The sequence below is a fragment of the Pan paniscus genome, chromosome 19 (genome assembly GCF_029289425.2).
Source record: "Pan paniscus chromosome 19, NHGRI_mPanPan1-v2.0_pri, whole genome shotgun sequence".
Classification (NCBI taxonomy): domain Eukaryota; kingdom Metazoa; phylum Chordata; class Mammalia; order Primates; family Hominidae; genus Pan; species Pan paniscus.
The window spans coordinates 16,135,170-16,150,910 of NC_073268.2; the positions used below are offsets into that span (position 1 = coordinate 16,135,170).

The following is a 15,741-nucleotide window of genomic DNA, read 5'->3' on the forward strand; positions in this document are numbered from 1 at the left end:
GATCTTGGCAACCCTGAGATGCTCAGCAGCCCTGGCATCTTAGTTTTCTCTTCCTCTATATGAGATGTGAGAAGATAGTCAGGTGCGGTGCCTCATGCCTGTAATCCCAATACTTTGGGAGCCGAGGTAGGAGGATCATTTGAGCACAGGAGTTCAAGACCAGCCTGGGCAATGGAGGGAAACTCGATCTCTACACATAATTTAAAAAATTAGCTGGGCATAGTGGTACATGCCTGCGGTCCTAGGTACTCGGGAGGGTGAAGTGAAAGGTTTGCCTGAGCCCAGGAGGTCGAGGCTGCAGTGAGCCATGATTGTGTCACTGCACTCCAACCCGGGTGACAGAGCGAAACCCTGTCTCAAAAAAAGAGAAAGAGAAATAAGAAGGTAGCGCTGATGTTTCCTTTATTTATTTATTTAGAGATGGAGTCTCGCTCTGTCACCCAGGCTGGAGTGCACTGGCACGATCTCGGCTCACTGCAACCTCTTCCTCCCAGGTTCAAGCGATTCTTGTGCCTCAGCCTCCTGAATAGCTGGGATCACAGGCGCGCACCACTACACCTGGCTAATCTTTGTCTTTTATGTAGAGACAGGATTTCACCATATTGGCCAGGCTGGTCTCAAACTCCTGACCTCAAGTGATCCGCCCACCTGGGCCTCCCAAAGTGCTGGGATTGCAGGCATGAGCCACTGCACCCAGCCTGGTCCATCTTTTGGTAAGATTCCATGTCCCTTCTAGTCACTAACTCCAGTGCACAGCACCCCTCATCTTCCCCCATGGTGTTGCCCCAGGCTCTTAGAAAAGGTCCAAACTGGCAAGGCGCGATGGCTCACGCCTGTTATCCCGGCACTTTGGGAGGCCCAGGTGGGCAGATCACAAGGTCAGGAGTTCGAGACCAGCCTGGCCAATATGGTGAAACCCTGTCTCTACTAAAAATACAAAAATTAGCCGGGAGTGGTGGCACATGCCTGTAATCCAGGCTACTCGAGAGGCTGAGGCAGAAGAATGGCTTGAACCCAGGAGGTGGAGGTTGCAGTGAGCCAAGATTGCGCCACTGCACTCCCACCTGGACGACAGAGGGAGACTCCATCTCAGAAAAAAAAAAAAAAAAAAAAAAGGAAAAGAAAGGGTCCAAACCTCAGGGCTTCGCCCCTCTCCAGCTTTCAGAACCCCTGCTGGTTGCTCTCTCAACATGTCCTGGCTTTTTTCTGTCTTAGCTCAGGAAATAACCTTGGAAGATGGTGGCCACGAAGACCTTTGCTCTGCTGCTGCTGTCCCTGTTCCTGGCAGTGGGACTAGGAGAGAAGAAAGAGGGTCACTTCAGGTAGGAGTGGTGAGAGGAAAGGGATGGGGCAGAGGAGGGGTTAGGGGATGACAGGTTCTGAATTTGTTTCTAGGGGGAGATGAGAAAGGGAAGGAATCCAGGCTAAGAGGTAGGAAGCTCCAGGGAAATACCTGCCGGCAGCGTGAGTGCAAAGTGAGCACTGAGCCAGAGAGGATTTATTGTGTGCTGCTGTTACAGTGGGAGAGACTATGGTTAGATCTCTGGCGGGACTTCCTGGTGGTTAATTGTCCGAAGATGACAGAATCTCCCTTCCCAATAAATGTTTTATTCATTTATGCATGTTTGCTTCTTTCTTTTTTTCTTTTTTCTTTTTTTGAGACAGGATCTTGCCCTGTCGCCCAGGCTGGAGTGCAGTGGCATGATCGCAGCTCACTGCAGCCTCTGCCTGCCAGGCTCAAGCATCCTCCCATCTCAGCCTCCTGAGCAGCTAGGATCACAGGCGTGTACCACCACGCTCGGCTAGTTTTTGAATTTTTTGTAGAGATGAGGTTTCGCCATGTTACCCAGGCTTATGAATGCATTCTTTTTTTTTCTATTCTTTTCTTTTACTTTTTTTTTTGGGGGGGGGGATGGAGTCTCACTCTGTCACCTAGGCTGGAGTGTGGTGGCACAATCTCAGCTCACTACAACCTCTGTCTCCTGGGTTCAAGCAATTTTCCCTGCCTCAGCTTACCAAGTAGCTGGGATTACAGGTGCCCACCACCACGCCCGGCTAATTTTTGTACTTTTAGTAGAGATGGGGTTTCACTATGTTGGTCAGGCTGGTCTCGAACTCCTGACCTTAGATGATCCATCCACCTTGGCCTCCCAAAGCGCTGGGATTGAAGGCATGTAATCCCTGTGCCTGGCCCTTTTTTTTTTTTTTTTTTTTTAATTGGAGTGTCACTTTCTCGCCCAGGCTGGAGTGCAGTGGTGCAGTCTTGGCTCACTGCAACCTCTGCCTCTCAGGTTCAAGCAATTCTCCTGCCTCAGCCTGGGATTACAGGTGCCTACCACCATGCCCAGCTAATTTTTTTGTATTTTTAGTAGAGACGGGGTTTTGCCATGTTGGCCAGGCTGGTCTTGAACTCCTGTCCTCAAATGATCCACCTGCCTCGGCTTCCCAAAGTGCTGGGATTACAGGTGTGAGCCACCATGCCCGGCCATTATGCATGCTTTCAATCAAATTTTAGAGAGGGCCTCCTCTGTACCAGGCACAAGGGATGTATGTGAACATCGGTCCACAAATGCCCCTGCCTTCACGAAGCACACAGACCCAAGGGGGAAATAGACCAAGAACCATATAGGCATGTTGCAAATCATCATGAGTACTGTATGGAAAAGCAGAGAATATGACCAGCGAATATAGCAGGGGGCTCTGACTGTGTTTTCAGGACCAAGAAATAACTTGTTTGAGTAGAGTTAGGGCTTTCTCAGGTGCAAGGACAAACCATATGCCCAAGTAAATTTGGCATATGTAATTTGTAAATTTGAGGCACAGATGTCAGAACATGTACAAGGAAACAGTATCGTGTAGATGTTCCTTTCTTTTTTTTTTTTTTTGAAATAGAGTCTCGCTATGTCACCCAGGCTGGAGTGCACTGGCGCGATCTTGGCTCACTGCAACCTCCGCCTCCCGGGTTCAAGCAATTCTCTGCTTTAGCCTCCCAAGCAGCTGGGATTACAGCCACCCGCCACCACGCCCGGCTAACTTTTGTATTTTTAGTAGAGATGGGGTTTCACCATCTTGGCCATGCTGGTCTTGAACTCCTGACCTCGTGATCCACCTGCTTGGACCTCCCAAAGTGCTAGGATTACAGGCGTGAGCCACTGCGCCTGGCCTGTATCATGTAGATGTTAAGAACATAGATCTGAGCCCAGATGGCCTGGGGTAAATCCTGGATCTGTTACCTATACGGAGTGGCAGATAATAAGACAATAATAAGGTAATCTCTGCACCTTGGTTTCTCCATTCACAAAATGGGGATATAAATAGAACCTACCTCAGAGGATGTTGTGAGGATGAAATTATTTTATGGATTCAAGGGTTTACACAGTGCTTCTCAGAGCTTTCGTATGAGTTGACTATTGTTATGGAATGTGAACCAAGGAATTGAATCAGGAAGGGCCAGGGCAGGAGGAATAAAGAAGGGAATTGTGTGACTCAGTTTTTTCAGATGAGGGGACCCCGATCCCTTTTTTTTTTTTTTTTGAGATGGAGTCTCCCTTTGTCACCTAGGCTGGAGTGCAGTGGCGCGATCTCCGATTACTGCAAGCAGCGCCTCCCGGGTTCATGCCATTCTCCTGCCTCAGCCTCCCAAGCTGGGACTACAGGCGCCCGCCACCACGCCTGGCTAATTTTTTTGTATTTTTAGTAGAGACGGGGTTTCACCATGTTAGCCAGGATGGTCTCAATCTCCTGACCTTGTGATCCACCCACCTTGGCCTCCCAAAGTGCTGGGATTGCAGGCGTGAGCCACTGCGCCCAGCCTTTTTTTTTTTTTATATTGAGACGAATATAAAATAATATTTTTTATATTGAGACGAATATGAAATAAAAAAAATATATATTTTTTTATATATTCGCTCTTGTTTCCCAGGCTGGAGTGCAATGGCACGATTTCAGCTCACTGCAACCTCCACCTCCCAGGTTCAAGTGATTCTCCTGCCTCAGCCTCCTGAGTAGCTGGGATTACAGGCATGTGCCACCACGCCTGGCCAATTTTTTTTTTTTTTGTTTGTTTGTTTGTTTGAGACGGAGTCTCGCTCTGTCGCCCAGGCTGGAGTGCAGTGGCGCAATCTCAGCTCACTGCAAGCTCCGCCTCCCGGGTTCACGCCATTCTCCTGCCTCAGCCTCCCGAGTAGCCGGGACTACAGGCGCCCACCACCATGCCTGGCTAATTTTTTGTATTTTTAGTAGAGACGGGGTTTCACTGTGTTAGCCAGGATGGTCTCGATCTCCTGACCTTGTGATCCGCCCGCCTCAGCCTCCCAAAGTGCTGGGATTACAGGCGTGAGCCACCACGCCCTGCCAAAGCCTGGCTAATTTTTGTATTTTTAGTAGAGACGGGATTTCTCCATGTTGGTCAGGCTGGTCTCGATCCCGACCTCAGGTGATCCGCCTGCCTTGGCCTCCCAAAGTGCTGGGATTACAGGCATGAGCCACCGCCCCTGGCCCCCTGATCTCTTTTTGCCCAGAATCCAGAGCCACACACACTGAGGCTGCAGGAAGTGGGCCCTGGAGCTGAGGATAAAGCCTGGGGTGGGGTGGGGTGGGGTGGGGTGGGGGAGTGGATCCACAGGGAGTCTCCATAAAAACGGACTGGTTTGTTTTCAAGTGTCTGCCTCCTGTTAGTGACAGTCATTTACCCTAGCATTGTGATTCTCCCCCCATCTCTGCCCCTTCTCCGCACTCTTGTTTCCAGCGCTCTCCCCTCCCTGCCTGTTGGATCTCATGCTAAGGTGAGCAGCCCTCAACCTCGAGGCCCCAGGTACGCGGAAGGGACTTTCATCAGTGACTACAGTATTGCCATGGACAAAATTCACCAACAAGACTTTGTGAACTGGCTGCTGGCCCAAAAGGGGAAGAAGAATGAGTGAGTCGCTGCTTACACTCCTCCTGTTCCCTGTGCCGGGCTCTGCCTTCCTACCTTCAGAGGAGGCCACCGGCTGTGGCCACACAGGCCACGTGATGCACAACCCCAGGTGGCACCTTTCTTTTTCTTTTCCTTTTTTTTTTTTTTTTTTGAGACGGAGTCTCACTCTGTCGCCCAGGCTGGAGTGCAGTGGCGCGATCTCGGCTCACTGCAAGCTCCGCCTCCCGGGTTCACGCCATTCTCCTGCCTCAGCCTCCTGAGTAGCTGGGACTACAGGCGACTGCCACCACGCCCGGCTAATTTTTTTTTTTTTGTATTTTCAGTAGATACAGGGCTTCACCGTGTTAGCTAGGATGGTCTCGATCTGACCTCGTGATCCACCTGCCTCGGCCTCCCAAGTGCTGGGATTACAGGCATGAGCCACCATACCCGGCCTCTCTCTCTCTCTTTTTTTTTTTTTTTTTTTGAGACAGAGTTTTGCTCTTGTTGCCCAGGCTGGAGTGCAATGGCGCAATCTTGGCTCACTACAACCTCCACCCTCCACCTCCTGGATTCAAGCGATTCCCCTGCCTCAGCCTCCCGAGTAGCTAGGATTACAGGCATGCGCCACCACGCCTGGCTAATTTTGTATTTTTTTTTTTTGTTGTTCTTTTGAGACGAAGTCTAGCTCTGTTGCCCAGGCTGGAGTGCAGTGGCTTGATCTTGGCTCACTGCAACTTCCACCTCCCGGGTTCAAGCGATTCTTCTGCCTCAGCCTCCTGAGTAGCTGGGACTACAGGTACGTGCCACCATACCTGGCTAATTTTTTTTTTTTTTTTTTCCAGTAGAGACAGGGTTTCACCATGTTGACCAGTCTGATTCCCAAACTCCTGACCTCGTGATCCGCCCACCTCAGCCTCCCAAAGTGCTGGGATTACAGGCATAAGCCACTGCGCCTGGCCTAATTTTGTATTTTTAGTAGAGACGGGGTTCCATGTTGGTCAGGCTAGTCTCGAACTCCTGACCTCAGGTGATCCACCTGCCTTGGCCTCCCAAAGTGCTGGGATTACAGGTGTGAGCTACCACACCCAGCCTGGGTGGCACCTTTCACCAGGCAAGGATGGGGAGTCAGACATGGTAGCTCTGGCCAGGACCCTGACTTGGGCACCAGTCTAGGCTAGGGGTAGGGACCAGGGCTATTCCCTAATCCTTTACTTCTTTTTTTTTTCCTTTTTTTTTTTTTTTTTTTTTTTTTGAGACGGAGTCTTGCTCTGTCACCCAGGCTGGAGTGCAGTGGCACGATCTTGGCTCACTGCAAGCTCCGCCTCCCGGGTTCACGTCATTCTCCTGCCTCAGCCTCCTGAGTAGCTGGGACTACAGGTGCCCGCCACCATGCACGGCTAATTTTTTTGCATTTTTTTAGTAGAGACGGGGTTTCACTGTGTTGGCCAGGATGGTCTCGATCTCCTGACCTCGTGATCTGCCCTCCTCGGCCTCCCAAAGTGCTGGGATTACAAGTGTGAGCCACTGTGTTGGCCCTAATCCTTTACTTCAAAGGGGAGGAGTCAGAAGATGTATGGGAGCTCAGAGAGGATCCCCAGGGGTCTGAGGATGAAGCAAGGGAGAGACGAGCTCCTTCTAATGACTGCTTGCTTGGCGGTGGCCACTTTAGACTTTGAAAACAGGATTGGCTAGGGCCAGGCCCAATAGCTCACACCTGTAATCCCAGCACTTTGGGAGGCCGAGGCGGGCAAATCACAAGGTCAGGAGATTGAGGCCCTCCTGGCCAACATGGTGAAATCCCGTCTCTACTAAAAATACAGAGATTAGCTGGGTGTGGTGGCACGTGCCTGTAATTCCAGCTACTCGGGAGGCTGAGGCATGAGAATTGCTTGAACCCTGGAGGCGGACGTTGCAGTGAGCTGAGATTGCACCACTGCACCCCAGCCTGGCAACAGAGCGAGACTCCGTCTCAAAAAAAAAAAAGGAAAGAAAATAGGATTGGCTGTTCATGGTGGCTCACACCTGTAATCCCAGCACTTTGGGAGGCCCAGGTAGGTGGATTGTTTGAGCTCACGAGTTCATTCGAGAACAGCCTGGGCAACATGGCAAACAAAAAGTACAAAAATCAACTGGGTGTGGTGATGCCTGCCTGTAGTTTCAGCTACTCGGGAGGCTGAGATGGGAAGATGGCTTGAGCCTGGGAGGCAGAGGTTGCCGTGAGCTGAGATGGTGCCCCTGCACTCCAGCCTGGGCAATACAGCCAGACCCTGTCTCTCACACACACATCAAAAAAAATGAAGAGAAGATTAACTGTCCTCGTCCTTCTCCCTGCTCTATGCCAAGTCTCTTTCCCCGCCCTCTCTGGTCAGCACGGTAGATTCTGAAAAGCTGTTCACTGGTGGAGGCAGCTGAAGACCACTGGTAGGTGGGGTTGAGTGGAAAAAGGTACCCTCTGCTTTTGGGGTTCAGGTATTAAAAGATTCAAGTGTCCCTAGACTGGAGTCTCCGCAGCTTGCCCACTCTCTAATCTTTATCTTCCCAGCTGGAAACACAACATCACCCAGAGGGAGGCTCGGGCGCTGGAGCTGGCCAGTCAAGCTAATAGGAAGGAGGAGGAGGCAGTGGAGCCACAGAGGTGAGTCAGGGCGCAGAGGGAAGGGAGGGAGCCAAGCCTCCTGCCCCGCCCCCACCTCTTTGTTCCCTCTCCCTGACCCCAGAGCAGAGCAAGGACCTGAGATAAGCATACTCTTCCTCTCAGAGTTCAAAGAGGGGTCTTCATTGAGCAAACTCCTGGAGGTCAGCCCAAGCTTAAAGAAGAAGCCTTGGAGAAACGGGAGGGGTGCTAGGAGGGGTTTCAGGGATAGGGTTTCTAATATTGATGACTTCATGCACAGCACAGTCACTGAGTCAGGAGAAGGGCAGGAAAGAAGAGACCTCAGGTCCTGGCCTCACCACCTCTCCCTGCCAAACCTCGGGAAGGCTGTTTGTGAAAGAGTGGGGGATCTTCCCAGGCCCACTCCCCTGAAATCAGTAATCCCCTCTCTGAATGGCACAGGTCATTTCAAAGAGTGAATGTGCCCAAAGTACTCTCTGCATTCTGGAACACTGGCAGAGGTGGATGGGCAGAATATCTCATACCAGAATTCTGTTTGACTCTCCCTGTATGAAGAGTCCATATTCCCCAGGCAGGCAGCGCTGGGTGGGGCTGGCAGAAAGGAGGTTCCAGATCTCAGAGCTGAGCCAACGGAGAGGCAGCTGTGTCGGCTCCCTCCCCCCACCCGCGGCTGCCCCTCAGTGGTGTCCCCAACCCTGTGTTTACCCTCTCTGGGCGAGGCTCAGGCTAAAATAGTTAGCCAGAGACTGTTCCCTTGCAGCTCCCCAGCCAAGAACCCCAGCGATGAAGATTTGCTGCGGGACTTGCTGATTCAAGAGCTGTTGGCCTGCTTGGTGGATCAGACAAACCTCTGCAGGCTCAGGTAGGGGAGTGTGGTGTTGCACAGCGGTTCTAACTTGAGCTTGGGCATCAGACATGGATTCAGATCTTTGCCCCTCCACATGCTGGCTGATTACATAGCCTTTCTGAACCTCAGTGTTTTCACTAAAATCAGAGGTATAGAATCATTTCACGGGATTGTTGTCAGCTTTAAGTAAGAGAATGCAAGTGGAAAAATACAAAGAAAAAAAACAAAAGAAAAAAAAAGACAATTCAAGTGGAGACCTGAGGGCCATCTTTGAGGAGTAATAAGAGCTCAGCAAGGTTAGCAACTCTGATTACTATTTGTTCTTCTTCCTCACTCTTCCAGGCGAGGTGATGCTCTCCCCTGCCTATCCCTACCTGCCTGTCTCTACCCACCGAGAGCCCATCCTGTGGCCTGCCTGTCCCTACCCACCGAGCTGAGCCCATCCTGTGTCCCACCTGTCCTTACACACAGAGCTGAGCCCATCTTGTGTCCCGCCTGTCCCTACACACCGAGCTGAGCCCATCCTGTGTCCCGCCTGTCCCTACCCACCGAGAGCCCATCCTGTGCCCCGCCTGTCCCTACCCACCGAGAGCCCATCCTGTGCCCCGCCTGTCCCTACCCACCGAGCTGAGCCCATCCTGTGTCCTGCCTGTCCCTACCCACCGAGCTGAGCCCATCCTGTGTCCCGCCTGTCCCTACACACAGAGTTGAGCCCATCCTGTGTCCCGCCTGTCCCTACCCACCGAGCTGAGCCCATCCTGTGTCCTGCCTGTCCCTACCCACCGAGCTGAGCCCATCCTGTGGCCCGCCTGTCCCTACCCACCGAGCTGAGCCCATCCTGTGGCCTGCCAATCCCCAATCCTACCCACCGAGCTGAGCCCATCCTGTGGCCTGCCAATCCCCAATCCTACCCACCGAGCTGAGCCCATCCTGTTCTCAGCTTTCCCTCTGTACCCTTGGGCCATGGCACCTTCCTGGTGCTGGGAAACTACATAGTTGGAGGCATGTTTCCTTTCTCTGTGGCCACTGCTGGCTTCAACGGTCTCTTGAATCCCCCTCATCAGCTAGAAAATTCTTCAGTCCATTCCTTATGTCCCAGAATCGAGGCACTAAATATTATGAAGAGACCTGTCCACCTAAAGGGTGAGACAGGACCCTCATGATGCAGACACAGAGGCATGGAAACCAAAACACTTCAGACATTGATGCTGAGCAGCTAGGGAGGGATTGAGGGAGCAAATCTGGGACAGGAACCTCAGGAGGGGAAGAAGGGACAGGAGTGTGAGCAGATCCATGGAGAAGAGGGTGTAAGAAAATCTCCGTAAGAAAGTGGATATTGTGAATTATTTTGATTACTTATCATTAAAATGGTGATTTGATGGGGCAAAGGTGGGAGCATTGCTTGAGGCCAGGAGTTCAAGACTGCAGTGATCTATGATCACATCTGTAAACAGTCACTGCACTCCAGCTTGGGCACCACAGTGAGACTGTCTCTTAAAAAATAAGTAAAATGAGGCCGGGTACGGTGGCTCATGCCTGTAATCCCAGCACTTTGGGAGGCCGAGGAGGGTGGATCACGAGGTCAGGAGATCGAGACCATCCTGGCTAACACAGTGAAACCCTGTCTCTATTAAAAATACAAAAAATTAGCCGGGCGTGGAGGCAGGCACCCGTAGTCCCAGCTACTCGGGAGGCTGAGGCAGGAGAATGGCGTGAACCCAGGAGGTGGAGCTTGCAGTGAGCCGAGATCGCGCCACTGCACTCCAGCCTGGGCGACAGAGCGAGACCCCATCTCAAAAAAAAAAAAAAAAAAAGTAAATTGATAAAAATTAAAATATTTAAAAAGGTGATTTGAAGGTAGGAGGGGTTCAACAATGGTTGGGTCCCAGGATAAATGTGCTTGGCCGACTCCAAGTCCATAACAACCTTCCTCTCCTTTCCCCACTCTCCCCAGGTCTCGGTGACTCTGACCACACTCAGCTCAGGACTGGATTCTGCCCTTCACTTAGCACCTGCCTCAGCCCCACTCCAGAATAGCCAAGAGAACCCAAACCAATAAAGTTTATGCTGAGATAAGTCGAGCCCATTGTGAAAATTTATTAAAATGACTACTGAGCACTAACAGGGCATGTTTGTCTTTGTGTACCTCTGTGTGTGGGCACCACCCAATGGAAAGGAAATATGGTCTGTGCATGGTGGCGTATGCCTGTAATCCCAGTACTCTGGGAGGCTGAGTCTGGAGGATTCGCTTAACCCCAGAAGTTCGAGACTAACCTGGGTAACAGAGTGAGACCCCATCTTTTTTTTTTTTTTTTTGAGTTGGAGTCGCACTCTGTCGTTCAGGCTGGAGTGCAATGGTGCAATCTCGGCTCACTGCAACCTCTGCCTCCTGGGTTCAAGTGATTCTCCTGCCTCAGCCTCCCGAGTAGCTGGGATTACAGGTGCCCACCACCACGCCTGGCTAAATTTTTTTTTTTTTTTTTTTTTGAGATGGAGTCTTGCTTTTGTTACCCAGGCTGGATGGAGTGCAATGGCGAGATCTCAGCTCCCTGCAGCCTCCGCCTCCCAGGTTCAATTGACTCTTTTGCCTCAGCCTCCCGAGTAGCTGGGATTACAAGCATGCGCCACCACGCCCTGCTAATTTTGTATTTTTAGTAGAGATGGGGTTTCTCCATGTTGGTCAGGCTGGTCTCGAACTCCCAACCTCAAGTGATCCGCCTGCCTCTGTCTCCCAAAGTGCTGGGATTAAAGGCATGAGCCACTGCGCTAGGCCTAATTTTTTATTTTTGGTAGAGATGAGGTTTCGCCATGTTGGCCAGGCTGGTCTTGAACTCTTGGCCTCAGGTGATGCGCCTGCCTCAGCCTCCCAAAGTGCTGGCATTATAGGCATGAGCCATCGTACCTGCCTGAGACCCCGTCTTTAAAATAAAAAATAAAAAGAGGGCCGGGTATGGTGGCGCAAGCCTGTCATCCCAACAATTTGGGAGCTTGAGGTGGGCAGATCACCTGAGGTCAGGAGTTTGAGACCAGCCTGGCCAACATGGCAAAAGCTCGTCTCTACTAAATATACAAAAATTAGCTGGGCATGATGACAGGCATCTGTAGTCCCAGCTACTCAGGAGGCTGAGGCAGGAGAATCGCTTTGACCCAGGAGGCGGAGGTTGCAGTGAGCTGAGATTGTGCCACTGCACTCCAACCTGGGTAACACAGCAAGACTCTGTCACACACAAAAAAAGAAAAGGATCATTTGAGGTCAGGAATTTGAGACCAGCCTGGCCAACATGGTGAAACCCTGTCTTTACTAAAAATACAAAAAAAAAAAAAAGAACCAGGCGTGGTGGTGCACACTTGTAATCCCAGCTAATCGAGAGGTGGAAACATGAGAATCGCTTGAACCCAGGAAGCAGAGGTTGCAGTGAGCTGAGATCACACCACTGCACTACATCCAGCCTGGGTGACAAAGTGAGACCCTGTCTCCAAAAAAAAAAAAAGAAAAGGAAATATGGTTTTTACTTGCATCTGTTAATTCATCTATTCTACAAACACTTATTGGAAAGTTAATATTGGCAGGGCTGTGCTAAACACTGTATATACAGCAATGAAGAAAAGGGACACAATCCTTGCCCCCGAAGAGCTTAAAGTCTGGTGACAAAGAAAGACCTCTAGTTTTTTTGTGGTTTTGTTTGTTTTACTGGGAGAGTCTTGCTGTGTTACCCATGCTGGGGTACAGTGCTGTAATCATAGCTCACTGCAACCCCGATCTCCTGGGCTTAAGCGATCTTGCCACTTCAGCCTCCCGAGTAGCTGGGAGAAGTTGGGACTACAGGCATGTGCCGCCACGCCCAATTAACCAGAAAAGAAAAAAAATCTGTGTAGAGAAAAGGTCTGATCCTCTGATCCTTTTGTAGTGCATGAGTGTGATGATTGGGTGTTCATGGGCATGTGTGAGATGTGCCACCCTTGAACCTTGTTACAATGTTGGCTCATTACCCTTCTGACATGAAGAAAAGAAAAAAAAGATAGAAAAAAGGAGTCTCGGCTGGACATGGTGGCTCACGCCTGTAATCCCAGCACTTTGGGAGGCGGAGGTGGGCAGATCACCTGAGGTCAGGAGTTTGAGACCAGCCTGGCCAACATGGCGAAACCCCATCTCTACAAAAATACAAAAAAATATTAGCCAGGCATGATAGTGGGTGCCTGTAATCCCTGCTACTCAGGAGGCTGAGGCGGGAGAATCAGTTGAACCCAGGAGGCGGAGGTTGCAGTGAGCCAAGATTGCGCCATTGCACTCCAGCCTGGGTGACACAGCGAGACTCGTCTCAAAAAAAAAAAAAAAAGCCAGGTGCGGTGGCTAACGCCTGTAATCCCAGCACTTTGGGAGGCCAAGGCAGGCAGATCACAAGGTCAGGAGATCGAGACTATCCTGGCTAACACGGTGAAACCCCGTTTCTACTAAAAAAAAAAATACAAAAAGAAAATTAGCCAGGCGTGGTAGCTGGCGCCTGTAGTCCCACCTACTCGGGAGGCTGCGGCGGGAGAATGGCGTGAACCCGGGAGGCGGAGCTTGCAGTGAGCAGAGATTGTGCCACTGCACTCCAGCCTGGGCGACACAGCAAGACCCCATCTCACAAAAAAATAAGAAGAAAAAAGAGGCCGGGCGTGGTGACTCACGCCTGTAATCACAGCACTTTGGGAGGCCGAGACGGGTGGATCACGAGGTCAGGAGATCGAGACCATCCTGGCTAACACGGTGAAACCCCGTCTCTACTAAAAATACAAAAAAATTAGCCAGGCATGGTGGCAGGCACCTGTAGTCCCGGCTACTCGGGAGGCTGAGGCAGGAGAATGGCGTGAACCCGGGAGGTGGAGCTTGCGGTGAGCCGAGATCGCGCCACTGCACTCCAGCCTGGGAGACAGAGCAAGACTCCGTCTCAAAAAAAAAAAAAAAAAGAAAAGAAAAGAAAAGAAAAAAGAAAAAAAGAAAAAGAAAAAAGGAGTCTCCCTATCTGGCTCAGAATGGTCCTGAACATCTGGGCTCAAGTGATCCTCCCGCCTCGGTCTCCCAAAGTGTTAGGATTATGGGGTGTGGGCTGCTGTACCAGGCCCAGACTTTAATTTTTATATTTATTTACTTATTTAAAAGATCCTTGAGTCATAAAGACCTTCCTTCATTTTTGTTTTTTTTTTTGAAACTGAATCTCGCTCTTGTTGCCCAGGCTGGAGTGCAATGGCGCAATCTCGGCTCACTGCAACCTCCGCCTCCTGGGTTCAAGTAATTCTCCTGCCTCAGCCTCACAAGTAGCTGGGATTACAAGTGTGCACCGCCATGCCCGGCTAATTTTTGTAGTTTTAGTAGAGACAACTTTCACCATTTGGCCAGGCTGGTCTTGAACTCCTGACCTCAAGTAACTGGCTTGCTTCAGCCTCCCAAAAAGGCTTTAAATGAACCACTGTATTACAGCCTGGGTGAGAGAGCAAGACTCCGTGTCAAAAAATAAAATAAAATAAAATAAAGTAAAATAAAATAAAATAAAATAAATCAAATCAAATCAGGGAGTGAATGGCCGGGCATGGTGGCTCACGCCTGTAATCCCAGCACTTTGGGTAGCCAAAGCGGGTGGATCACTTGAGGCCAGGAGTTCAAGATGGCAAAATCCCATCCCTACTAAAAACACAGAAAATTAGCTGGGTGTGGTGGCATATGCCTGTACTCCCAGCTACTTGGGAGGCTGAGGCAGGAGAATCGCTTGAACCCGGGAGGCAGAGGTTGCAGTGAGCTGAGATTGCAGCACTGCACTACAGCCTGGGTGACAGAGTGAGACTCCATCTCAAAAAAAAAAAAAAGTATATATATATATATATATATATATATATATATATATATATCTATATCTATATCTATATCACGGAGTGGGTTTCTTGCTCCAATCAGAGCACCGTCCTATCTTCACTGCTCCTTATCCTCTGCTCTGGGAGATCCATGTAACTGTGCTGCAGCTTCTGTCACTCTGTGACCTGCAGATATTGGGAGATCCATAGCTAAGACACCAGGGCACCCCGGAAGCCGGGAAAGCAACACCTTGATGCCTTGTGTATGCTTCTCCAATCCAGAGTATGGGCCATCAACCCGCAAAAGATACAAAGCCCAGGACCAGCTGTAAAGCTCCTAAAGTCACTTGGCCAGGTTTCATTGTTTGTATTGTTGGTGTGGCCTCTGCTAACAAGCATAAAACAAATTAATGCAACCTGTCCACCCATGCCATGGAAATGACTGCAGCGCCCCCTTCTCTACAGGCTGAGGAACCGTTGTGAAAGAGGTGGGTGCATGAGATTGTATGAGCCGGATTAGATGAGTGGAGTGTGGTCAAGAGAGGGACTTTATTTTAAATCCTAATCTGACATGTAATTTCTGATTTACCCAGAAGTGCCTCCAAAATGTCTACTTGATGTATTACGCTTTCTGTAGAACACTTATTCACTGTAAGTTTCCTCCAAAACAACCCTTGATGCTGTTGCAGAAATCATAGGCTGTGAAGCTTGTAAACGCCTCCACATTACTTCCAGAGCATTTATACTTTTCCCCAGGATATAAGCCCTGGGTCTGGGGGTTGTTTTGTGGAGATCTACCCATCTTGCGGCCACCCAAGACCACCCTTCTGTCTGTAAGTTATCCTAATAAATTACCTAAAACCAAAATTAATAGATAAAATCAAATCAGGGAGACAGTGGCAACCAGATCGGCCCAAGGTCTGGCTGTGAGCAAAATGGGGAGAGCGCAAGACAATGGGAGGGGTAGGATTGTGCCTCAAGGCATTCTGCTAACCAAACAAAACTTTTTTTTTGAGACAGAGTCTTGCTGTGTCACCCAGCCTACTTTAAATTTTCTTTTTTCTTTTATTTTTATTTTTAATTTTTTTTGAGACAGAGTCTCGCTCTGTCGGCCAGGCTGGAGTGCAGTGGCAAGAGCTCAGCTCACTGCAACTTCTGCCTCCCGGGCTCAAGCAATTCCCCTGCCTCAGCCTCCCAAGTGGCTGGGATTACAGGCGTGTGCCACCACGCCCAGCTAATTTTTGTATTTTTAGTAGAGACGGGGTTTCACCATGTTGGCCAGGCTGGTCTCGAACTCCTGACCTCAGGTAATCCACCCACCTCGGCCTCCCAAAGTGCTGGGATTACAGGTGTGAGCCATGGCGCCCAGCCAAATTTACTTTAAAAAATTTTTTTTCAACTTTTATTTTAGATACAGATATTTATGTGCAGATTTGTTAAACTGGAACATTGCATGATGCTGGGGTTTGGAGTACAGTTCCTGTCACCCTGGCAGTGAGCATAGAGCCCGATAGGTAGTTTTGTAGGCTTTTTAAGGCTTTTAATTTTCTA

At 50.1% G+C, this 15,741-nt stretch overlaps 1 protein-coding gene and 1 non-coding gene across 2 annotated transcripts; both read left to right on the forward strand.

Annotated features, from left to right (window-relative positions):
• The first annotated feature begins 647 nt into the window (after window positions 1–647).
• On the forward strand, window positions 648–9,405 carry GIP (gastric inhibitory polypeptide). Its single transcript, XM_034941507.3, has 4 exons — window positions 648–1,322; window positions 4,748–4,918; window positions 7,443–7,535; window positions 8,275–9,405. The coding sequence occupies exons 1-4, from the start codon at window positions 1,237–1,239 to the stop codon at window positions 8,378–8,380; spliced, it is 456 nt and encodes a 151-aa protein (XP_034797398.1). The 5' UTR covers window positions 648–1,236; the 3' UTR covers window positions 8,381–9,405.
• Window positions 9,406–12,257: 2,852 nt separating this feature from the next.
• Window positions 12,258–12,361, forward strand: LOC112437673 (small nucleolar RNA U13). Its single transcript, XR_003026231.1, has one exon. It is a non-coding gene; the product is annotated as a small nucleolar RNA U13 (small nucleolar RNA).
• Window positions 12,362–15,741: the final 3,380 nt, after the last annotated feature.

What these genes read in the sequence shown, in the direction of transcription:
- GIP (XM_034941507.3), top strand. Translation starts at nt 1,237, where the DNA reads ATGGTGGCCACGAAGACCTTTGCTCTGCTGCTGCTGTCCCTGTTCCTG. An exon ending in AAGAAAGAGGGTCACTTCAG is followed by an intron (nt 1,323 to 4,747) that starts GTAGGAGTGGTG and finishes TCTTGTTTCCAG; the next exon opens with CGCTCTCCCCTCCCTGCCTG. An exon ending in CAAAAGGGGAAGAAGAATGA is followed by an intron (nt 4,919 to 7,442) that starts GTGAGTCGCTGC and finishes TTATCTTCCCAG; the next exon opens with CTGGAAACACAACATCACCC.